The following is a 26,517-nucleotide window of genomic DNA, read 5'->3' as shown; positions in this document are numbered from 1 at the left end:
AGCCAGAATCTTTCCCAGAAGGGAAAGTCAGACACCTGTTGCTTGTCAAAGCTGGGTGCTGACTGGCTGGTGATAAAGTTTTCCGAGTGGGTAAGTTTCCCTTCTGGGAGAGATTCTGGCTTACTATCTAATACCATACTGCTTAATCCAGAGGTAAGTGTACTTTTACGAAAATTGCACCATAGTTTTTGCTCTATTGTAATTCTATTTTGAATTCTCCCTAAACCCTGACAAATATAGCTATACCTTATAAATGTGAGAGCCAGCGACATCGACTTGCATCATGCTGCATGGAGGCGGGAGCTTTGCAGATGCAGCAAGAAGCTGTGCCTTTTACGCTATAGTTAGATTCGGCAGGAATTCGCTCCATTACTAGTCCGGCTCCAAATTTAAAGTAGATTTACATTAGAGAAATGACTATTATGCAAAGTGCTGAACAAACATGTTTTAAAATAACACTGGAGGTACCCTTTAAGGGTTGAACATTGATTTGTAGAGAAGCTGCCTCCAGTAGTTGGCGTTGTGGAACAAGCTCTTTTCTTCATGGAGCTGCTTCACATATGGAGTATTGCATGGCTTGTAAGACTCCATATGCCAATTTGTATGTCTCCTTAAGGTGGCCATACACCTTCAGTAACTGAAATCTAAGGTGTATGGGGACCTTTAGGGACATGCACTGCCAGAACGAACAGATGTTTGACTGTACAGCACAGTGGAATATGTTGGCGCCATTATTCTTTGGTAGCCTTTGTGATTGCTAGGTGCACTTTATCATGTTTAGAAGAACAGCTTAGTATTATCTACAGAAGAACGCAGACCCTGTTGCGATTATCAGGAGTATCAGTCCATTCCTGCTTCACATATCTTCTATAGTCTCGCCTGCCTGTTTCATGCATCAGTACCAGAGAACCTGAGGTGAATTATTATAAAACCTAATTTATAGTTCACTAGGTGAAGCATTTTCCATTTCTAAACCCCTGTAGCCTCTACGGCTTCAAACATTTGGTTACAATAAGAAGAGGGGGAAAAAAAGATTTGTTATAGATTGGGTCGACGTGCTCCTGGCGTACACTGCGCCTCCTGCTCTCATCTTATCGAGGAAGACTATAACTGTTCCCTATTAAGTACACAAAATAGTTGTTTGTGGATACATGGGTGCCTCTATGTGGAAAATATGTCATTCTGAAAGGATTAAATGATCAAATCCTTGTCCTTATGCTTTGAATAAATACTGCATCTAGCGACATGTCAGAAATGAGTATCGGTGGGGTCCGCGTGCTGAGCCCCCCAATGATTGTTAGGACTAAGGGGCACATGCGCTCAGCAGCACACACTTTGCCCCTTCGTCTTCGCTTCAAACTGCTAAACTAGCAGTCAACAGAATTTTAATGGAAGCCTATGGAACGTCCGGTAGACAGAATTGCTGGAAGTTCTTGAAGTGACTTGAAGGGCAGAACATGTGCTGCTGAGCACGTCTGCCCCTCTGTTCTAGCGATTGCCAGGGGTCTCAGCTCCTGCATCCCCATTGATGTCTGTTCTGTTTAGATTGTACCAAAACATAATATGGCCATATGCATGAGAAGATTGACTGTTCAAGAGACAATGGAAAGTAAGTCACAACCCATGGAAGAGCTATAACAGCAGCAACTGGTTGAAGAAGAAAGCTATACAGATAAATATAAACATTAACAACTTGATAGAACAATGCACTTTTTCTCTACTAGTGATTTTGTTTTTCAGTAACAAGCTTATTGCAATTCATATAGTACTCATAAAGAATACAGATGTCCCAGATAGCAGTCCACCTCAAGATCGGAATAGATTGCTATGGACAGTATTTCTGCTCCTACATGCCCTATGAATGAGGCGTTCAAATATTTCTCTTTAAATCACTTGTAAACTATGTATATGACATAAAGGATCCGGCCACAGCTTACAACCATGTATCCCATATGGTTCAGTTAGAGTATGTATACAAAGAAGAGTTCCTTTGAAGCTATGTTTAACCATATGCCAGCTTTGTGCAATCTGGGAGATCCCAGTAAGTTCCCTGTAGGTAGAAGAAGTAGTGACGCTGTAACTTGTAGTCCCGTTGTTTCGTATTGGTTAATCCTCAAGCCTAATAACCAAAGTGGGCTCTGGATGACTGACTTTTGTGCCGTCACCACTTAACTTGTGAAATGAACTTGGAAAAATGCTGAACCCAGCTCTGCAGAAGAAAAGCCGCATTTTTTCCAAATACATAACAGGAAGTTTGGATGGCTCCAAGCAGTACAGAATTGCATGTGATAAAAATACCTCTAATGAGACACAAATGTGCTCCATCGCCTCGGATTTGCTACCAGTAAACAACATTCTTGAGCTGTGTGTCTGCTGAACAGTGGAACTAGGGACAGCAGCTTCTCATGTGTCCGAACCAGAGCGTGCATTAACTCCTACTAGGTTCTACCATGACGCATTACTATTGTGACACGTTAATCCTGCATTGTTTTCTATTAAGGTTGATCAAGACGTTATGTGCTATACCCGGGACTGATGCTATAAATGTGATTGTGGGTGTATGAGTGTGTAATACACCTACTCCACATGCAAGCACATTCCTTTTTAAGCTAATTTTAGCGACAAAGCATTTTAACGGAGACTAACTCAAAACAGTTTTTATACGCACATATATCACGTCATATGCAGGCCAGCCGGGCACAATGGCGTGTTAATAGGAACACCGTTATTGTGAATACTATTTGTGTTTTTTGGGGGAATTTCAGCCGCTTTTGGACTATATTGTTAATTTAGACAGTTCATTTGTTACAGGTATGACTATCCCTGAAGAAGATGCCGAGGTTGGACAAGGAAGCAAATATTGCCTTGTTGCTATAGGACGACTGCAGGTCAGAATGCTGATATTACTAGCACAAGTGGACATGTAAAGGGGTCATCCATGCTTAGATTTATGGCAACTTCCAGAAACAGCAGCTGTCTTGTCCTCAGTTTGGGTGGGGTTTTGCAGCTGAGTTCTATTTAAGTGAATGGAGCTGAATTGTAATACTTAACACAGCTGGAGGACCTGAGGAGTGTTTGTCTCACTTATAATTATAAAAATAATTGATGGCCTATTTACAGGACAAAGCTATCAATTGCTGATAAGCTGTTTGCCAAAGCCGCGGTACACAGTGCATAGAACCCTGGGCCCCATACATTGCCTATTGAAGAAAGTGAGGCGCCCCCTATTTGTAGGTGAGCCCCAGCTGAGGAGCCAATTTTCACAAAAGTTACTATGATCTGCCCAGTCTTTTTGCTGTTTGCAAAAATCTCCATTTTAACAACATTATTAATTTATTTTGTACTTGCTTTCTTAGTATATAGAGCTTGGGAAAGGGGTAAATGGTAGCTCTAGCATTATTTTCAGCTTTTAAATGGACTTTTACCACACATAGTGAGGCCCAGGCACCCTTTTGGTCAGTCTGGTGAGGCCCAGGCATTGCCTTGGTCTGTTGGGTGAGGCTCCAGTAGAAAAAGTTTGAGAAGCTTTGCTGTAGACCATGCTATGCAGACTCCTCCTCCCCCACTTGCGCTCCCACCAAGTACAGGGAGCTCTTAAACCAAAGCAATGCTCTTAAACCAAATCACAATTTTGAAAAACTGTGAGCTCTTAAACCAAAACACTCTTAAACCAAGTTACTCTTAAACCAAGGTACCACTGTACTTCCTTTTTCAGGTTACAAGTTCTCCCGGGAGTCTGGATATGAATGGAATGTCCCTTCCCACCGAGTTCTTATCACGACACAGCACGGATGGAATCATCACGTTTGTGGACCCTCGGTGTATCAGTGTGATTGGGTACCAACCACAGGTTAGCAGTGAGTCTGGTTACCAGCTGTGATGTCCCTAAATTGAGATATATTGTATTGTGGGTCAGGTTTTTTACTGTAATGGATTATCTCACACTTGGGCTATGCTCACACAACTTTTGTTCTGTGACATCTAAAGACTGCCATCTTTTGATAGTTAATAGACACAAATAATTATCGATGTGTGAACATACCCTTAAAGCAAATCTGTACCACCTATCGACTTTATCAAGGCATGTCCAGTCCTGGGGTCTGCCTATCTCCTGAGACTGGTATTCGGGGTAAAAACAACTTTTATTATGGCAACGTGGTGTGGTGTCAATGAGGCTGGGCCCAGAGCATCTGCACCCTAGGCCTGCAGCGCCTCTCTCCCAGACTATCTTTGACTAGATCTTCAGCTTCGACCTGCTGAAGATCCAGCCCAAGGGTGTGCCGATAATGAAGATCCAGTCCAAGGGTGTGCTGACAAAGAGAGAGGCGCTGCAGGTCCAGGGCACAGATGCAGAATAAAAGTTGTTTTTAACGCGAATACTGACCCCAAGAGCCGGAAATCCCTTAAAGGGGAAGAATGTCCCTACTGCACAGGAGATGCTGAAGGTATGTCTCTTACCTTCCTCCTTAGCACTGTTCCGATGCAGTTAGTAGTTTGCTTCTTGGTCCAGTGAGACCATTAGGAGCACTGCCCACCCCCAGAGCCCCAATACGTCCTCTCTAATTATAAACAATGGGGTAGGCCAGATCAGCACTATGGGGACGGGCAATGCTCCTAACGGTTGCTCCAGTGCTCTTAACAGTCTCATTAGACCTTGTAGCACACTACTAACTGCACCAGAATGGCTCTGAGGAGACAGGTAAGAGAAATACCTTCTTTCTCTGCATCTCCTGTGCACTAGGGATATATCAGCAGGTTGGAAGATGAAAAAATGGTACTGGCGGCTTGGGGGGACTGTCTGGCGGTACAGATTTGCTTCAATCTAAGTTTTTTGCTTTTTTTTTTTGTTGTTTCTTTTTGTGTTAAAACCTATTATTGAGAAGTTGCAAATGGTAAACAAGAAGTCCTGAATAGGACGCAGCTCATAAGGAATGTCGAAGAAAAGGCATTACAGATGACTGAAGTAACAGGCAAATTATATAGTATATAGGCATATCTTCTTCATCTAACGGTGATCAAAATTTGTACATTTTTTGATGCCTCAGCAGAATTGTTATAGCATTGAATCAGTATTTAGCAGAAATTGTAGAGCTATATATTTACTTAGATGTAGTAAAATACAACTGTTTCCTGTCTGTCTAGGATCTCCTGGGAAAGGACATTATTGAGTTCTGCCATCCTGAAGACCAGAGTCATCTCAGAGAGAGTTTTCAGCAGGTACATGATGTTGATGGACTGTTAAAGTAATGCAATTGTAATAAAAAGCTTTCAAACAGATATCAATGAACCTTTTCTTAGTGACATGTGCCCAAACTGATAGGAAAATAAGCCAGTTTTCATGTACTATGATTCTCACTACTCTCAATAATTTTGGCCAGGAGTACCCACTTTACAGTATATTCAACCAAACCCACAGGTACAAAGGCCTGGGGTGTAAAGACCATCTTTATTGTAAATCTCACCCTAAAATATAACCTTTATTTAATAACTTTAGTGACACATTTTAAATAGTAGTTATATGTGCGACTGTTTAGACCAGGAGTTGCAGCCTTGGCAAATATACCAATAGTTGGATATTTGGGATTTGGACATGATCCCATTACTGAGATTTATTATGAGTCACATATAACTATGTTTTTAACATTCTTCTGTACCGCCTTTTAAGTTATTAAATAAAAGTGATACTTTAGGGTGAGGTTTACAATAAAGGGTGTCTTTACACCCCAGGCCTTTGTGCCTGTGGTTTGGTTGAATATATTCATGTACTATGCAAGTACTGATATAGTTGATTTACATTTGGTTCACTAACCATGCCACTTTTCCTTAAATGGGTATTTCACCAATTTTTTTTCTTTCAAATCAACTAATACCAGAAAGGGCCAGAGATTTGTAATTTACTTCTAGTAAAAAAAAAAAGTGATAAGTTTGGCTCTGCTGTGTCTGCAACTGACATTACACAGGCCTCCAGGGACAATCCAAGCCCTGGAGACATGTGGGATGTCAGAGAGAGACATAGAATAAGTAAAAAGATACTTACCAGCTCCCAAACACCAGAGCCCCATAGCTGAGAATGGTGGTCAGGATCCTAGGCTACCGCTGTCAACAGTACAATGAGAGAAAGGGACCAAACTTCAAAAGAAAGCAACTTTGCTAATGCAAAGCATTTGGTTTAGGTGATGGGAATAACTCTTGAGGCTATGTTTATACACCGTTAAAAGTCAGCTGTCATTTAACAGCCATTGTTTGCTGTTAAATGATGAATGTCCTATAAAAACATCTGTCATTTTGACAGTTTGAACATAGCCTTGAGGTGGCCATAGACCTTGACCAGCCGTCTGCCACACCTGACAGCTATCTATCCCGATATCTCCAGACACATGTTTAGCACAGCTTAGCAATTCATGTTTTCTCAAAGAACAGCGCAGTAGTTAGCTGCTGCCAGACATCTGTGGTGGCAGCTTATATCTCTAAGAACAAAGCAGTGGTCAGTTGAATTCAGAGTATAGATTATTTGAACTCCCCTGCTTATGTGATCAAGCCTATAACCCAGACTGGCAGTTATGGAGTAAGCTTCCCATGCCATGTATAATTACGAAGTTCCCTTTCCTTTCCATACTTGTGTTGAGTTCATCTTGACATTGCATTGTTTAAAGGGGTTGTCCAGCAAAAATCTTTTTATTTCAAATCAACTGGTGTCAAAAAGTTATATAGATTTGTAACTTCTATTAAAAAATCTCAAGTCTTCCCATACTTATCAGCTGCTGTATGTCAGACACAATGCTCTCTGCTGGCATCTCTGGCCGAGACAGGAACTGTCCAGAGCAGGAGAGGTTTTCTATGGTGATTCATAGAAAACTGAGACAGAGTTCCTGTCTCGGCCAGAGATGTCAGCAGAGAGCACTGTGTCAGACTGAAAATAAAACAACTTTTTCTGCATGACATACAGCAGCTAAAAAGTATGGGAAGACTGAAAGTTATATAGATTTGTAATTTACTTCTATTAAAAAATCTCCAGTCTTCCCATACTTATTAGCTGCTGTATGTCATGCAGGAAAGGTTGTTTTATTTTCAGTCTGACACAGTGCTCTCTGCTGACATCTCTGGCCGAGACAGGAACTCTGTCTCAGTTTTCTATGAATCACCATAGAAAACCTCTCCTGCTCTGGACAGTTCCTGTCTCGGCCAGAGATGCCAGCAGAGAGCACTGTGTCAGACTGAAAATAAAACAACCTTTCCTGCATGACATACAGCAGCTAATAAGTATGGGAAGACTGGAGATTTTTTAATAGAAGTAAATTACAAATCTATTTAACTTTCAGATATCAGTTGATTTGAAATAAAAAAAAAAATCACTGCATAATCCCTTTAAGATAACATAGCTAGATAATGTCTACATTTTGACTCTGCTTTGTACAATGCCTTTCCTTTTACATTGGCTATGTATATTCAAAACATCATTTACAAGACCCTACACAACTATCTTTTGCTTTTCTAATCTTCTTTCTCTGATAAATGTACACCAGCTTACTCCTGGAGTACCAGCTTGCTCCTGAAGCTATAGACACCATTGGGTTATTTTTTTAATACTGCATTTGTCATAATGTAACATGTCTTCCATTAGGTGGTGAAGCTGAAGGGACAGGTATTATCAGTGATGTATCGTTTCCACACTAAGACTCGAGACTGGATGCTTCTTCGCACCAGTAGCTTCACTTTCCAGAACCCGTACTCTGATGAGATTGAGTACATTATCTGTACAAATACCAATGTGAAGTAAGTAGTCTGCTCTTCATCCCTTACTAAGATGAAGTACATTCCTTAAATGTAGGTTATAGTTTGGATTAATACTTCCAGATGTATGTAAGAAATTTTAACCCTAATGTTCACATTGTACAGGGTTCTAGCTTTGTACGTTTTGATATCATTCAGACAGAATGGGGTCTGCATCACTACTATATTGGAACAAAATGTCTGTGCTGGAAATACAGCCTTGTGGGGAACTTTAGACTACAGCTTTAGCGCTCCAATCTATTTAATATTTTACTAGTCCCAATAATGCACATATTCACATACAGTCAAGGCCAGGTATGGAACGTGATCCCCACACGTGTTATCTATAGTCTGTAAGCAATTATAGAGTGTCCATGTGTGTATAAAAGGTATATAAAGAGACCAATAAATGCCATAATGTCCACATACTTTCATACAAAGCACTGAAATTTAAGATGACTTTTCAAGAGGCTTGAATTTTTGCAATAAAGAAGTTTGGGATTTTAATACACGTATGTCAGGCTGGAATCAGACTTAATATTTTTTTGTTGAGATCTCCACACTTTGCTGACTCAAGCTTTATGACTCTGTTTCATCTACATATTGTTTAGTTTGTTTTTACTCATTCTCATTGTCCTGTATGTTCAACCTATAGTTGACTCTTCATGTGTACATTTTAACAAATGGTTTGCCTTCTAGTAAGCTCAGATAATACCAAGATGTGGTCTCTTTTAGGGTAGCTTCACACACACACACACACACACACACATACACACACCGTATCGCAGCAGATTTTTTACTGCAGATCCGCAGCAGATTTGATCTAAATAACTGAACACAAATCTGCTGTGGATCCTGTATGTGTGAATGCACCCTTAGGCTAGGTTCACACTACGTAAGTTTCCGGCCGTAGCGCGCTCTGTGAATGAGCGGCCGGAGATTTACGTAGTTTGCGTACAATGGAAAGTATACGATCTACGGCTGCACAGTTCACACTACGTACGAACTTACGCCCCAATCGTATGCGGCGCCGTAAAAAATGAACCATACCATTGTTTCGGGACGGAAATGCTGTAACTTACGCCCGTAGCGTAACATGCGGTCCCGTACGGAGTGGTGATTTCTTCTTTTTTCCACTTTGATTTGCCGATCCAAAAGGTTCTGTGGGGTGTCCGGAGCTAGCTGAAGATATCCAAGTAAAATACCGCTGTCAGATCGCTACATACGCCGCTCGGGAAGCGTACATAGCTTACGGGTGTAAGTTTGCGGACCGTACGTAGCCGGCCACAACTTGTGTAAATCCCGGCCGGGTTTTACACGTATATGTCTGGCCGCGAAAAATATGCGGCCGGACATATACGTAGTGTGAACATAGCCTTAAGGTTCTTTTTTTTTATTTTTATAAATGTTTTGTAGTTTATTCTAAAAACCTGCCCTGACTGTGTCCACATAGACATAGATGACAGGTGGTGGCAATCAGGGCAAACTATCATCCTCAGGAAATAAAATGAATTGGAAATTTATATAATTCAATATATAATTTTTGCCTACATAAAATTGAAAAATCCCTTTAAGATCTGTGCTTTGGACACTCCACTGTATGACAGAGGGCACAGCTAAGGCAGCAATGCCGTTTATTTGTTTCAGTCTTGTAAACTTCTTTACTGTTATAGCCGACAGTATTTCCGCAGCTGTTTCTGTGTTCCCAGGCAGGTCCAGCAGCAGCAGGCCGAGCTGGAGGTTCATCCAAGGGACAGTCTGTCCTCCTATGACCTGTCACAGGTGGGTATCTCCCACAAATGCCTCCCAACCTATCTTCTCCCTGTGTACTCAGCCTGTGTTCACTGACATGCCCTGTCTAATTTCAGGTGCCTGTCCCAAATCTAGCGGGAAACGTCCACGAAGGGGGGAAATCTGTTGTTGATAAACCAGAATCCATATTTTCCCAAGATCGGGACCCAAGGTTTGCCGAGATGTTTGCTGGAATTACAGCCTGTAAGTTGTCCAATTTATCGCTTGGGACCAATCACAAGATATTAGAAGCAATTGCTTTTGCAGCATCATTTTTGGGCATGCAGCCTGTCTGTGGACCGTGAAGATATTTCCTTGCACTTGCCCCTGACGTCTCAGTACCGAGAGGACTATCAGTGTTCATCTTTTTTATCTTGACCCTAATAGAGTCCGTCTGCCTACTTTCAACAATGCATTACATCTTAAATGGAGATTACGTGATCTTAGATACCTATCGAGTTCATATCAGGACAGCTCGGAGCATGCAATATAATTCAGGGGCCCTAGGGATCTTGGTTATGTGTGTTTTCAATAAGCATTTATGTATGTTTGTAAATGCAGTGAAAGGGTCAAATGCTGAGTCTTCATGGAGAAGGAATGTAATGTAAGATATCCAAGGTACCTCCTGCTAGCCTGCTTGTCGCCATCAATGCATAGTTCCAGAGGTAACAGGGGCCTGTGTCTCTGATAGAATTTTTTTGGGGGGGGATGTCTGCAAGAGGTCTGAGGCTTGTAAATAATTTTTATACTATTTGCGGAGTTTAATGTATTGAGCGCTGCTTTGATAAAGTAACCATTGAGGCAGATTTATTTTACTGGCATAATGATGACCTTACTTGAAAGGTGTAATGTACTCAGAATGTCCTGGAAATGTTCTGTGGAATTCTAGGGTTTCTGCATAATATAGCAAACTTTACTGTAAAATCTGGGAAAACCAAGGAAAGTTGTTTATCTGTATGGCTCCATCTTGGCTGGCTACAAGTTTTCCCGGTAGGGGCAGGTGAAAATAGTTGTCTCTGATAAGGTTCTTGTCGGGGAATTATTCCTTTAGAAGCCCAGTGTTAAAACACATTAGGATCAAGGTGAAGAGTGGAGATTTGTACTGATTTGTAATGGACATGTTACCACTTTCCCACTCCTCAGCCGAGAAGAAAATGTTGTCAGCATCAAGTAGTGGGACTCAGCAGTTGTACTCAACAGGAAGCCCCTTTCAACCTGGTCATAGTGGCAAGACCTTCAGGTACGTCTATACCTATCCTTATGGCCTGTTGTGCTGAGAACAGCATTCCCATAAATACAGGATTGGGCCCAGACTACACTGATTAAGTCAACAAAAAAATAATGCACAGTGGTCACACAATGTACATAACCAAATATGGTCCCCTCTCAATGCCAGTCACTTCAGTGACATCAACTTTTATATGTAGTGACACTACAGTGTAACCTTTGACCTCCCATTATAATCAATTTATACTTTGTGTAGCAATTATGAGAAGAAATGAGAGTCATAATAAGAACTTTCCTTTATGTAATGCTGTATGTAACATTGGTGTATGTTACCCTTTAGAATACATATGCCTTTAATAAATATGTGGTATTGTTTTTATTTGCACATATATTTAAAAGCTATCAGTTAAGGCAGATTAAGCCGAAAGATTCAATGGATCTTCCAGATTTTCATTTTAAAGTGACTTGGAGTGTGGGTGCTGCAGTAAAAGGAGGAAACAGTTTGCTTACCTTCATATATAAGGACAAGCCCTCCATCTGTATTTTCAGTTGTTTATCGCATATGAACTTTAAAGTGTCCCTGACATTATGAAAAACTTTTAACATGTTAAAAGTTTTCATTGAATGGGGTTTAGGTGTTAAGAACCCGCCCACAAATATGAGAGCCAAGCGTAAAATCTTTGCTGAGTGCCTGGCTTGCTGCAATCTGTCTCGCTGCAGTAGTACATAGCATGGTATACACTAATGTATATATTTTATGTGTGTGTAACCAGTGCTGCAGCACATTCATCCACCTGTTCAGTGAAGGTACCACCAATAAAATCAATATACCATCACTTTATAAGATGGGGATAGGCCTTTGAATTGATTAAGTGGTCACCATACAGATTAACCTGATATGCCATCATCTAGGATTCACTATAATGGTTCACAGTGTAGAATGAAATCTCCATGTTTTGAACCCCACTTTACTATTTCAGCTCTTCAGTGGTCCATGTGACTGGTGTGAATGAAATTCAGTCTCCAACAGGCACAGGACAGAACTTAACCCAGATATCACGCCAGATTAATGCTGGGCAAGTTTGGACAGGAAGCCGACCGCCTTTCCAAGGACAGGTATTTTTACCACCAGATATCTGTATGAATAGTCACAAGGGGGCTCAGGTATCAGTTTTGTTGATTCTGAATTTTTACTGCTAGAAATTGAAAAATCTGTGACATGATTCCAATACAAGGGCCAGGAGAGTCTGTATGACAAGTCTAGTCTATGCTAATGTGATACAGGTGAAGTCATAAGTTTCCATACACTTCTCCTTTAAAGTGTTACTGTCATTTTTAAAAACTTTTCACTCAGTGCTCGCTTAGTCTTAGTTTCTCAAGATGTAGGCCTTGAAAGTAAGCCTTAGGGCTAGTTCACACAGAGTAAAACTGTCGGGATTCGGCGGCAGACTCCGCGTCATACTGGCAGTCTATGGGAGGGCTCGCGTCTCCTCTCTACGCGTAGAAGAATTGACATGTCAGCCCTCCCATAGACTGCCAGTATGACACAGAGTCTGGCGGGATTCCGTGGTGGAGAGTTCCGCCCTGGAATTCCGCGAGTTTTACTCTGTGTGAACTGGCCCTTAAGGTGGCCATTCACTTGCAAATACTTACGCCTGGACACTTGGCTGCCAGTTATGTCTCCCGCCCGCCACCTGTTCTCCCCATAGACAGGACAGTTTTGCACGGCTGAGCATTCCTGTGTTTTTTTGTTTTTTTTTAATTTACCAGGATTTAAAGGCTCAGTTAACTTGTATATAAACTTCTGACCCTCTGGAATTTTGATACAGTGAATTATAAATGTGAATATTTGTTTGAAAATTTGCTTGTGTTATGTGCAGGGGTACAGATCCCAGACAACTTGATAAAACTAGAGTATGTTGACATGGAATCTATAGAAGGGTATAAATATGAGTGTTGATGATTTTAGCCTAAATGTAAGGAAACATATGACATCAGTAGGTATTTGGAAGCGGTCTGCTTTGACACACACTCATCAGCCATAACATTACACTTGCTTAATATTGTATAGAATCCCCTACATTACTCTGACTCATTCAGGTATGCGCTCTACGAGACCTCTGAAGGTGTCTTCTGATATGCCAGGTTGTTAGCAGTAGATTCCTGGTAGTTGTGAAGGAGGGTCTCTCTAGGACAGGATTTTTTTCTACCACATCCCACAGAGTTTTGAGGGTACACAAAGCAATATCCAAATTATAATGATACCCTGAGGTTTCCAGCATTGCATTTTCCCTTAGTGTATCCTGGTGTCATTACCTGCTATAGAAATCAATGCAGTGAAGGACAACACTGTGCTGGATGATGGTGTACATGGCAGAGAAAACTCCAGGAGGGTTGTAGAAAGAAATCCCACCACTTATCAATATCCGTCTTGCTGTTCTATTCACAAATTGTAGCAGGTGAACAATCAAAACCAATGGTACAATAGGGCATGTTTAGGCAAGGAATGCCTTTGGTGTCCCCTTTAGGATCATTATGTTTTTATTTTACAGCAAATTACCACACAGTCTGGAAAAGCTCAAACTTCTCCCTTTGGTATTGGAACAAGTCACACATATACATCAGACCCATCCACGTATAGTCCTCTGTCGAGTCCTGCCACATCATCCCCCAGTGGAAATGCTTACTCTGGCCTGGGAGGAAGGAACGCTGCATTCAGTAAGTCTACATTTTTTATTTTATACAGTCCAGAAAGTGATTTGTCCTTATGTTACTTAAAAAGGTCTTCCACTTAAAACTATTCTGTCCCCTATCCACAAGGCAAGTAAAAGATTGCGGGGGGTCCAACCTTCCTACTCACGCTGATCTCCAGATTGGCTCCTTTATTTTGGATACAGCTGTGGGTCAGCACATTCTCTATGGAGTTGTGGGAAAGAGCCAAATGCTGTACTTGGCTCTTTCCAACCGCTCAATAGTGAATAAGTTAAGCCACCAAAGAGCCGGGTGCATTCAGCACTTGGCTCTTTCCGATGGATGCACAGAGAATGAATAGAGCCACGGGTCACATGACGACTCACAGCTTTATTTATTTTTTAAAAAGGGGGCGGGGGGATTACAGAGGTCCAACACCCCTGCAATCTCTTACTTGTCTCCTATAAACCATGACTGCCCTACACATGTAATAGCACCCCTTCCTGTTTACTGTCACTAGAGTTCTGCTGGCCATCTTTGGCTTATACTTCGTAGACCAGTGCTCATTCAGCTATAAGTTTCCATAAAGTAATTTCCTATGGGTACAATATAAGGTAATGTATAATAGGTAACTACAGTGCAGTGGTTTGTTTAAAGTGTAACTGTCCTTTCAGAAAACTTTTGACATGTCATGCCGACTCTTAAGTGCTTTGCTTTGGTCTGGGTCTTGGTGCTGAGGCTCCCTCCTTCCTTCTAGATATAGAAGTGAAGTGCGTGGCAGGGCACTTCACTTCCTCACTCAGCATTCAATCCATCTCATTGCAGGACTCCATAGACTTACAAAATTCACATGGCTATATACAGTATGTACAGTGGAAGGGGTCTCAGCACTGAGACCCTGACTAATCAGAACTTTTGACCTGTCTACATGATGTCAAAAGTTTTTTTTAGAAATGACAGTAACACAATCTCTACTGAACTGGCTTGAATTTCCCATATTCATGTAGTTTAATTTAATTGGGCTTTTGCAATGAGCATGTAGTTTACAGGTGGATTTTGCTGCAGCTGACTTGTGGATCGTCAGCAAAATCTGCATATTCCAAAGCTACTAAATTCTATGCAGATTTTAATTTAGGATTTTCCTGCAAATGTTCTTACCCTTAAAAAGTTACAATGATAAAAAAAAATGGATGAAAACCTTACTGTAATAACAGGTAGTGACTGGTATTTCTCCACAGAGGAATAGAATAGTGATAACATTTTTATTATCAGTTATGCACAAAAACAAACACAAGTGTAAAAATCGCCATGCTATATATATTCTGCCATTTATTTGTATAGCTAATTCCTTGTATTCATGTTGTTATTCTGTGCAGCTGAAACAGGGCAGAGCGGTAGCCAGTTCCAGGGGCGAGCATCAGAAGTCTGGTCTCAGTGGCAGAGCCAACATCATAATCAACAAAGCAATGACCAACACTCCCATCAGCAGCCAGGTCAAGCAGAGGTGTTTCAGGTACGGTGGAATTGCTCAGTATACAATATGAGACTCGTCTACTATATTGGTGATCTCAACCCTTGCTTCCTCTCTATCTGTCTACCATTAGGCTATAGAATAATTTATAATATGCACATTCCATAAGCTGCAGTCTGTTTTCTGCTGACAGATACTGAGGCTTAGCAGGAGGATTGTTACGTGAAATGTAAGGAGGGTTATATGATAAGTTAGGGTGAAAATGTTAAGATTTGATTTTTCTAAACTGAGATAGAAATCCCTTGTATCCCCAGGACATGCTACCTATGTCTGGAGACCCCACCCAAGGAACCGGTAACTACAACATTGAAGACTTTGCGGACCTGGGCATGTTTCCACCTTTTTCTGAATAATCCAGTGGGAGTGATCTCCTTTTTGTGTTACCTGTATCAACTTTGTATTGTAAGACAGTGAAGAACAGAGACAATATTATCTCTGCACTTGCTTCCATTAAATGGCAACATCTGCAGTGTGTGTAAAACCACAAGCTGGAAGGCTCCATACAAGCCTGTTGCTGCCTCAAGCTTCAACTCTGTGATGCTTTTGTGTTACAGACTGCCTCTCTGACAGCGAAATGTAGATGCAAGACAGAAAACACATTGAAAACCTCACTGGCTGCTACAGTGGTTGCATCTTGTAACTGGAAAATCATCTTCACATTAACAAGCCTAGAATGTAACGGCAGTAATTTATATCTGACCTAGGAATCATTTGTCTGTCTCCGCTATAGTGTGCATACTTCCATCATTTGGGTCTGTCTACCATGCGGTACTCATCCCTCGTCTTAGACTCCTCCATATTCCACTGTGATCTGGGAAGTACTAATATGGCTTTTACAATGACCAGCCACATGGTTACCTAACTGTCAAGCTGTTATGTTATGTGAAGCGTATACATTGTGTATTTTGTACTACTGAATGTCCTGTACTAATTCTCATATCGCATAGTCTGACTATGCTGTATTTTGCTAACGTCATTTCATTAAAGAGTGACACTGGCCTTGTTGGTGGTTACAAGAATTTGTCAATTGTTGCTCTTGTGTGGTTGACTGATTTATATTCTAGATAGATACTTTCCCTGTGTTGTGCTTAACTAGTGCAGACAAAAATAGGTTGCCCTTGCTTTCATCTAACTTGCACTAGAAATATTTCATCTAGGACAGACTCCTTCAACACACAGCATATATTTGGGCAGTATTAGAGGCAGACCCTTTTCCAATGTAAACACTGATCAAGTAGGATAAACAAAAAATATTCCAGCAATCCAATAAAATCTGGTATTTATTGTGTAGAATCCATAAAAATCGTTGCATTAAAAACGAAAGTTCCTGAAAATGTTGACGCGTTTCGGCTTACATATGCTGTGATTAAGGCTCAGAGTGAGCCGTAACGCGTCAAGCATTTTCAGGGAACTTGCGTTTTTGTCTGTAACGATTTTTATGAATTTTACACAATAAATACTGGATTTTATTGGATTGCTGGAATATTTTTTGTTTATCCATGGTGCAACGCCTGACTACAAGTGAGATCCCCTGCATTCCTATTCCGGTGAGAAGAATAGTTGCAACCATCAAATCAAGCAAGGATTGCCAGAGTAGTAGCAGTAAAAACTTTTTCTTTGTACCTTGTAGCTGATCAAGTAGATTGTTGGTCATTTAAGGAGCCCATAATATGGCTTAAACATGTATGGGTAGGACTGGACAAGAGATCAATTGCAGCTGACCAAATATGGTTTTTAACCACTTCCTGCCCCCACCTCAACATTTAAAATTTTCCTCCTCACCTTTTAAGATCCATAACATTTTTGTTGGATGGGTGGCTTATATTTTGTAGGACAAGTTGTACTTTTTACTGGCACCCTTCATTTTACCCTATAATTTTATTATAAAGCCAGAAAAAATTATTTGTGGGGGGGGAAACAAAAATCAACCTTTCAGACAGTAATTACTTTTTCATTTTTCCACCTGCGGAGCTGTGGGTGGCCCGCTCTTTACTCCCTCACCCAACACATGCCATAACTGTATGGTATGGGTCAGAAAGAGGTGAAAAGATGTGTTCTGTAACTCTTAGGGCCCTATTCCACTGGACGATTATCGTTCACTTAATCGTTAACAATCTCAAACGACCGCTATTGTGAAAGACCTGAAAACGTTCACTCATTTCCATGGAACGATAATCGTTACTTATCGTATTTGCGATCGTTTTTTCTTCGCTATTTCATCGCTATAGCGTTTGTATCTACTGGGAACGACCGAACGACGTCTTATTCAATGTGAACGATTTGCGAACAAGCAACGATAAAAATAGGTCCAGGTCTTATAAAGCGATCAACGATTTCTCGTTCGGTCGGTAATCTTTAACTGCATTTCAACCAAACAATTATCGTTTTGATTCGAACGATTTAACGATAAACGGTGGAATAGGGCACCATGACCATGTGATGTTATGGCAGGTATTATCCTCTCTCCTGTCACAGTTGCTGATGATGAAGGCACAGATTCCTGTCACACTCCTATAGTTAAGCTCACAGTCCAGCCTCCCTAACTCTATACCTATATACTCTAAGCTTAAAGGAGAAAGGAAGCGATGGATAATGAAACTGTCCTCCTCAGGCATCATGATACCTGCTCGTCTTGCTCATGTAAAGCTGTACTGAGGCATCATGTGATTTGTAATGAACCGCAGACGCTAAGAAACCATGAAAACCAGAAAAATGGAGATGATATATGATCTGAGGGGAATGCGTTGCTTAATTAGAGGAAAAGTAGATCTGAAGTAATGTTTATTTGGTAATTTGTCTACTTGGAAAGACTGCTAAGGGAATCTTCTAGTCCAGACAGCGTTCCCTGGGGGAATAAAAGTATGCAAAGTAGCTTTTCTCCAAAAGGAACAGTGCCACTTAAATAGAAGTTAGGGATGCAATGGCAGAAAGTTGTGTTTTCACTGGTAGTTTCTTTTATATTGTCTGTCCAGCCACTAAAAAAAATTCCACAAGAAGTTCCAAAATCTTCCAGTTATAAAAAGTTACACACCTAAAGTTTCCCTGTCACTTTGGAAAACTTGACACGGCACATATCAGGATTTCGGTATTCAGACTCAGGTAATTCAGGTAATGGCTACACACTTCACTCCCTGGCTCTCTGTAGTCTGTCGGCTAGGAGATGCAGTTCTTCTCTCAGCTTTATCTAATGGTCATTAGAGATCTGAACATCCAGAGCCTGAACAAAGAATGGAAACATTTGCCATGTCATGAGACCAGGACACTGTAACATCTGTCTTTGCTATGGCGCCGCAGTCCCCTCCCCATCTGAGTTACAAACCAATTGGCAGATAGTTGTGTTAAAGGAAGCATGGGTATAGTTTCTTATTAAACACAATACCAACACAACTATATTTTTTGGTTGGCTTTAACTTTCTAAGTAGTGGATTGGGCTTTTGTACTGTGTAGATGAGAAATATGACTACTGACCCAGTCTGGTCACCATTGGATAAGGGCAAAAATGCCCTTGTGTTTGGTTTTTCTTTTCCTTAGGATAAAAAGGAGGAAGCATGGTTCTGAAATTAAACATTAACCTTCATCCCCTGGTTTAACCTGATCATTCTGCACATTATCTACTGTGTCTAATGTGTAATGAACGCAGACAACACTTGTACTTGGTGCATGTACTCAAGCCAATATTTGAGATTTTGGAAGCTGATATTCCCACATTGCAAAGGGTTAACCTCAAATATGTAGATTCACTCATCTCAAGTATACAAGGAATGCGCAAATTGCTCAATTCCGTTGTTTATTTTTCAGCCTGACTAAGCAGTTTGCAGATATATAGATATACAACCTGTCATCAGCTAATAATATACATGGATCTTGTATAAAACATCATATAAATAAGAGACGTGAGAGAAAACAAATATTTTGGAAAGATAAAGATTGGATGTTCTAGAATGGTCCAATGCAAAACATATTGAACCAAAGCATAGAGCTTAGATCACTTTATTGAGCCTGGACCAGTAGCCGCCGAGCATCATACCAGCTGTGTAAACACATGCACAATATTAGTCATTACATGGACACAAGAGAACAAGCAACCTGTTAGCTATGTCCTCCTTCTTCCTCTCAGCAAGGATTGTTTTTGGGTTCCTGAACCCTTCCAGATAGGATTTGGAACGTTCTCCAGTGGAACAACAAATGTTGTTTTCCTTCAAGCCATGAATTACGAATGTAACACCGCAGTGAGGTAAAGCAGCACTCCATTGTTATGTCAGCCTATTGATACTATGTGATCCTATAAGGGGACAATTAGCTGGAACTGAGTCATGTTTTCTGTCTGGAACGTTTCTTCATGAAATCCATTGTTCCATTTTATATCCGATTCCTGGTGCTGACTTAGGTTACTGTTCTGCTCTACAGATAGGCATATGTAATCCGGTCCCCAAGGTGCACTTAGGGAGTGTTTTCCTTTCTACACCCTCATGTGAAAAATCATCTTGCTAATAAATAACAGTAATATTTTTCCAGGAAGCTTACATTGAGAAAACGGAAAAGAAATACAAGACATATACCACACATCAGTGAGTCAATGACTTTATAAACCTTGGTGTGGAGGAGTATTGCATAATATTATGTGAGGTTCTTAACATAAGGTTCACACTTGTACAGTAAGAAATCTTTGTCACATGTGGGTTAAGAGATTGGTAACTTGGGAAATGGTCCAGCAGCCTAGTGGTTCCATTAAACCTCCTACTTGCACCAGTGACGTAAACCAGCACTAGTTCCGCATTTGGAGATATTACTGGAGCAGATTAAAGCGAATCCATACTGCCCACCACCCACCCCAAACTGCTGGTACCATTCTCTAGTCCTCACTACACCATGTCTGGTCCCAGGGCTGATCTTCCTCCAAGGACCGGTATTATGGTTAAAAAACAAGTTTTATTCCAATGTTATGGGGAGGCAGGGACTGGAGCCCTGGGCCTGCAGCACCTCTCTCCTTTTTCAGCACGCCCCTGGGCTGGATGGAGGAGGAGAGATGGAGGCCTAGGCAGCCCTAGGGCACAGATGCTCCAGGCTCCTCCTCAATGACTTCTTTCCTTGCTGCGCCGCAGAAATAAAACTTTTTTTTAACTATAATACCGGCCTCAGAAGGAAGGCCAAGCCCTGGACCGGACACAGCGTAGTGAAAACTAGAGAACGGTACTGGCACGTTGGGGTGGGCAGCAGCTGGTACAGATTCACTTTAAATTTAATAGTTTTGCCATTTTGGCGTATCCAGACAGTTAGTGTATTTCGATCAGTACATCATTTAGTTATAAGGTTACTGCTTCCAGTTAAATCTAGTTCAGCTTGTTACCTATTAATAAGACATTTTTAGAGTATTTCACTAGTATATGTTGTGCTACTTGCAAAAGGTATCCCAAGATATACTGCTACATACCATGGCAGGCCCATTGACTTTAATAAGCCAAAGTAGTCTACTACTGACCACATTACAAATATTCTTTTTCCTTTTTTTAGACTCATAAATAATAAGTTATGCAATAGTGGCTCCCTCTCCTGCCTTTATCCATTGAAAAGTCTCTTGACTGTGGTACAATGTATACATTACCTCTTCCTCATAAGCAGCTCATCCATAATATAAGTGTCAATGTTAAACACTCCTAGGTGTATAGCTAAAATACCAGGTGATGAATCACCTGAATGTTGTCATGTGGTTCGTTTTTTGTTAAACTCATTTCTCAGTGTGTTCATATTGTTCCAATACATTGTACCAGACGGTAAAACAGAATGTACCATACACAACTGTTCTATTCATAACTATGGAATGTTAAATGGTAACAAAAGACTGACCTTACCACTGAAACTAAGATATATATATATATATATAAATGCACACACAGTATTTTGGGGGACCCAGTATCAACTGGTCAAGTGATAATGTAATAATTTATTATTTTTACTTGATGTGTTCTATAAATCAATGTTAAAGGGGTAATTCTTTTTCAAAAAGTGTTTAGGCTTTGCAATATAAGTATAGAGAATGGACAGAGCACTGGCGGTACTATTCTTTTTGGAGCCAGTTGGATTTTCACAGTAGGAACTGCAATAGACATCAATAGACAATTACCCAAATAGTGTTGCTTCAGCTTTATAGCTTCATGTCTACAAGTAGCCAAGTAGCTTAGAAGATTGCTGTGGATGTGACGAAATCTAGTTCCCACCAATCAGATATTGACCAATGACATAAAGCTGACTATTATGTTATCTCCCAAATATACACTCACCGGCCACTTTATTAGGTACACCATGCTAGTAACGGGTTGGACCCCCTTTTGCCTTCAGAACTGCCTCAATTCTTCGTGGCATAGATTCAACAAGGTGCTGGAAGCATTCCTCAGAGATTTTGGTCCATATTGACATGATGGCATCACACAGTTGCCGAAGATTTGTCGGCTGCACATCCATGATGCGAATCTCCCGTTCCACCACATCTGGTGACTGTGGAGGCCATTTGAGTACAGTGAACTCATTGTCATGTTCAAGAAACCAGTCTGAGATGATTCTAGCTTTATGACATGGCGCATTATCCTGCTGAAAGTAGCCATCAGATGTTGGGTACATTGTGGTCATAAGGGATGGACATGGTCAGCAACAATACTCAGGTAGGCTGTGGCGTTGCAACGATGCTCAATTGGTACCAAGGGGCCCAAAGAGTGCCAAGAAAATATTCCCCACACCATGACACCACCACCACCAGCCTGAACCGTTGATACAAGGCAGGATGGATCCATGCTTTCATGTTGTTGACGCCAAATTCTGACCCTACCATCCGAATGTCGCAGCAGAAACCGAGACTCATCAGACCAGGCAACGTTTTTCCAATCTTCTACTAGCCAATTTCGATGAGCTTGTGCAAATTGTAGCCACAGTTTCCTGTTCTTAGCTGAAAGTAGTGGCACCCGGTGTGGTCTTCTGCTGCTGTAGCCCATCTGCTTTAAAGTTGGACGTACTGTGCGTTCAGATCTGCCTACCTTGGTTTTAACGGTTGGCTATTTGAGTCACTGTTGCCTTTCTATCAGCTTGAACCAGTCTGCCCATTCTCCTCTGACCTCTGGCATCAACAAGGCATTTCCGCCCACAGAACTGCCGCTCACTGGATGTTTTTTCTTTTTCGGACCATTCTCTGTAAACCCTAGAGATGGTTGTGTGTGAAAATCCCAGTAGATCAGCAGTTTCTGAAATACTCAGACCAGCCCTTCTGGCACCAACAACCATGCCACGTTCAAAGGCCCTCAAATCACCTTTCTTCCCCATACTGATGCTGGGTTTGAACTGCAGGAGATTGTCTTGACCATGTCTGCATGCCTAAATGCACTGAGTTGCCGCCATGTGATTGGCTGATTAGAAATTAAGTGGTAACGTGCAGTTGGACAGGTGTACCTAATAAAGTGGCCGGTGAGTGTAGTTAAGATGTTAATAATGTTACAGTTGACGAATGCTGCTTCCAATGACTAAATCATAAAGTATAACTCACTCCGTGTCTTCACAGTACATGTTCACTCTGTATGACTTTTGTCTAAAATCCGTTTAATTATTAGATAAAACCAATGTAATTGTGTCCGCACAACCTACAAAGGTATATTATTCAGTAAAGCAAGTAGATTGCCTTATGGTGCGTTTACACGTAACGATTATCGTGCGAATTTTGGCGATAACGATCGAATTTAAACGATAATCGTATGAGTAAACGCAGCGAATGATCAAACGACGAACGAATGTTATCAAATCGTCGTTCGTCATTCACAAAAAATTCGCCAATCGTTCTATGTAAACAGTCGTCGCGCGATAGTCCCGCCGCCCCGGCCCCCCACTCGCAGCCCGGCCCCCCGCTCATCCGAAGCCCCCTGCGCCGGCTCGATCGCCACCCCCGCCGCCGCTGCTCTGATCGCCACCCCCGCCGCCGCTGTGATCGCCACCCCCGCCGCCGCTCGGATCGCCACCCCTGCCGCCGCCCCTCCGATTGCCCCCCCGGCGCCGCCGCTCTGAGCGCCCCCGCCGCGACCATACGTTACCTGCTCCGCGTAGCAGGTCTTCGACATTCCCGGCTCCCCTCTTCAGTGCACTGATTGGCTGAAGGGGGGTGCCGGGAATTTCAAACGGCTCCTCTTCAGCCAATCAGTGCCCCTCTTCAGCACTGATTGGTTGAAGAAGAGCCGTTTGAAATTCTAGGCTCCCCTCTTCAGCCAATCAATCCAATGCAGCACTGATTGGCTGAAGAGGAGCCGTTTGAAATTCCCGGCTGCCCTCTTCAGCCAATCAGTGCACTGAAGAGCGGAGCCGGGCATGTCGAAGACCTGCTACGCGGAGCAGGTAACATATGCTAGCGGCCGGGCCGGCGGGGGAAATCAGAGCGGCGGCGGGGGGGGAGGGGTTTGGCGATCGGGGCGGCGGGGGTGGTGGTGGTGAGTGGAGCAGCGGGGGGTGGCGATCAGAGTGGCGATCAGAGCGGAGGGGGTGGCGATCGGGTGGGTGCAGGGGGCTGCGGTTGACCGTGGGGCCGGGCTGCGAATGAGCGGGCGACCGGGCTGCGAGCGGAGGGCTGGGCTGCGAGCGGGCCGGGCTGCGATCGCAAAACGATTTTTCCGTACGATATATCGTACCGTCTAAACGCTGATCGTTATGAAAAAAAAATCGTTACTCCGACATTGTTAATCGTATGATCGGGCCAATTATCGTTTCGTGTAAACGCAGCATTATATTGTTCTATAAAAGTGCACTGGCATTTCTAAAGTTTTAAAAATAGCCAAAATGAAGAGAAAAAAAAAACAGCCTTCTCAAGAAACACAAGGGCTAATCCAGTATGCCGAGAAACTGACGATTCTATGCTAAGGTGTCCATTCCTGTTTTGAGAATAGGGGATAAACTGAATCTTAACAGGATACATAGAGCTTTTCTCGTGCAGTGAGGTAGAGATTGCAGTGAGCCAGAGAGTGAAGTGCTTAGCCTCCTGCTTCCCCTGGCTCTTTCTAGAGAACAAAACTTTTGCTGTACAGACAAAAAAACAAGATGTGCAACAGCAACCTACAGGTGCAAGTGGTTACCGTATATACTTCCCCTGATGTACACACAATAAAAACCATAGATGTGTTGCCAATTTTTCCTGTTGAATGTGGAGGGTGTGGCTACCTCCTGTTGGCTTACACTTCACCCATGTCCCAAGGGTGCTATAAAAAGATCATTTGGCTTATCTGCCCAGTTGTAGGCTTATTCAGCGCAGGAGAGGCCATTGCTAGTGTGAAAATGCCAGAGTAGGGACCATGTCTCTGAGGACACCTTAACGTTGGTGACATAGTACACTCTGATCAAATAGTTTGCTAAGATCCTACATTTTAATATATACAGAGCAGGTGTTTATCGTGTGTATGCTGGGAGGAGTATATATATGGTAAGACCTTGCACCTGTGGGTTGCTGTTGCATCTTCTGCCTTTTTGCCAAAAACCTGCTCTGTAGATATTAAATTAAAAAATGAGGATGACTGCAAACGATATCAAACAGAGTGTTCCATGTCACCATGTTAAGGCGTCTTTAGAGACATGGTCCCGACTCTAGCATTCCCACACTAGCAAAGGCCTCTCCTGGGCTAACAGTAAGCCTACAACTGGGCAGATAGGAGCCAACTAATCTAACAAGCAAGGATGTCTCCCTTGATAAAGAGAAAAAATATATGTCCAGCTCCAAAATTCTTCACTGTGGAAAGAAACAACAAACTTACTTAAAGTACCTTCAAATCTTGTACATAATTCACTTGCTCATTAAGATAAAACATTGGGTCCTTTAGCTGATGAAAAGTTTCTCTGGGTATGGCAAGCATTATGTTCCCTCATTAACAAAACAAGCAAGAGAGTAATGTGCTGAGTGGCTCTTTATATTCCTTGACATCTTCTGCTCTGGAGAATTTGTAGTCTTTTGATTAGTTTTCTAACACCATGAAAGACTCCCCCCGTTTTCTTATTGTGATGGGTTTCCTTGGAGATGCTCACATACCGAGCATATAGGATTAACTCATTACGCTGGGTAAGTGCAGCCAGACAGATGTGCTTCTCTAGAAATGGCTGGAAGTCAGAGCAGTTAAATTCATTTCATGCCAGTGTTAAACCGAAGCAAGATGGGCATAGTCCTCATGAAGTTTTACATCCAAATTTAGATTAGATTGGGTTTTCCAGACCCTAATGATTTTCCACTGTGCAAACAATTCATTTTGTTTTTTACAATCAAAGAACACTGAACAGTCAGGCCGTCGGTATAACCCATATGTGTCCCAGAATGAGTGCACAGATCAACAGGAAACAATTGTACATGAACTGCACGATCCAGAACAAGACTGGTTTCTGAGAAATACAACAACAACAAGGGGTTTGGCATGAAATTATTTTTTAGCAATTTAGCTAGGATACATATATTATATAGTATATTACATATATTATTACTATTGAGCAAACAGTAATACAGCCTGAAGGTATGTTCATAGTGTACTTTTTCTTTAAAAGAGGACGTTCTTTTCAGCCTGGGCGTCAATGCATTGAAATCAGTGCCGGTTCTATGTACACACCGCACCAACAGCAGCCGTGCAAACGAATCATCATGTCATTTCATATTAATCTTTGCACACACGGATGCAGTCTGTTCATCCGTGTTCAACAGTCTGTTTAACAACGGCCGTTGTTACACTGAGTGTGAACATAGCCTATGGTTGTATTCATGTTTTCCTGGCTTCCTTAAGGTGGCATTCAACTTCTCCAGCCACTGGGAGTCAAATGCCGTGCGTTCGGGTTCAGAAAACGTTGCCAAACAGTTGGACAGGTTTGCTCAACACTATATATTATATGATCTTCTTATTCTTGTAGTACAGTAGATAGGTGATCAGCACTCATTTACACAGCTTTCACAAGGAAGCAAGACTCCTGCTATTAGCCACACATCCTAGATTACACTGGGTGAGGTGTGGCTGACCGTTCAATGGTGTTTTAGCAGAACCGAACAGCCTGATCAGCCGACTTATTGAGCTAGCTCTAATACGCAGGGTGATATCATTCTATTATAAGTGTATCCTAATGTCATATTTCTAACCTTTGGAACTACACTGCATCATGGTCAGTCCATATGTCCTCCAACCAGTGGACAGGATGTGAGCTACTAAAGAAAAACTACTGGACTTTCCGAGTGGTCAGTGTGTTCAGTGAAGGGTAAAATACAAACACCTTATATATACTGTACATTACATCACATCATATACACATTTACAAAATCTAACATACTGAAAATTAAAACATTCTTAAACCTTTATATATAGATATATTGATGTCACATGTATATAGTCTTGATCACGTAGTTTACTTTTTAGTGTAAGTATAAGCCAGCAGGCTGTAAGGATTGCTAAGATAATACAAATAAAAGCAGCATAGTAAAGTATCGCGTGCCAGTAAATCTGAATCATCGCTTAGTATAATGCATG

At 41.7% G+C, this 26,517-nt stretch overlaps 1 protein-coding gene across 1 annotated transcript in view; it reads left to right on the top strand.

The window, feature by feature from the left end:
* ARNT2 (aryl hydrocarbon receptor nuclear translocator 2) overlaps positions 1-16,042 on the top strand; it is a 73,390-nt gene extending 57,348 nt beyond the window's left edge. Inside the window, exons 10-20 of the mRNA XM_069984520.1 lie at positions 2,812-2,888; positions 3,716-3,850; positions 5,143-5,217; positions 7,622-7,773; positions 9,480-9,552; positions 9,639-9,765; positions 10,705-10,801; positions 11,769-11,904; positions 13,341-13,506; positions 14,856-14,992; positions 15,265-16,042. Of these exons, the coding sequence (XP_069840621.1) occupies positions 2,812-2,888; positions 3,716-3,850; positions 5,143-5,217; positions 7,622-7,773; positions 9,480-9,552; positions 9,639-9,765; positions 10,705-10,801; positions 11,769-11,904; positions 13,341-13,506; positions 14,856-14,992; positions 15,265-15,363 (1,274 nt within the window). The 3' untranslated portion in view covers positions 15,364-16,042. The remainder of the gene's footprint in view (positions 1-2,811; positions 2,889-3,715; positions 3,851-5,142; positions 5,218-7,621; positions 7,774-9,479; positions 9,553-9,638; positions 9,766-10,704; positions 10,802-11,768; positions 11,905-13,340; positions 13,507-14,855; positions 14,993-15,264) is intronic.
* The last annotated feature ends 10,475 nt before the right edge of the window (positions 16,043-26,517 follow it).

The sequence above is a fragment of the Dendropsophus ebraccatus genome, chromosome 1 (assembly GCF_027789765.1).
Source record: "Dendropsophus ebraccatus isolate aDenEbr1 chromosome 1, aDenEbr1.pat, whole genome shotgun sequence".
NCBI classification, from domain to species: Eukaryota; Metazoa; Chordata; class Amphibia; order Anura; family Hylidae; genus Dendropsophus; species Dendropsophus ebraccatus.
This window is presented reverse-complemented; position numbering and strand designations above follow the sequence as displayed.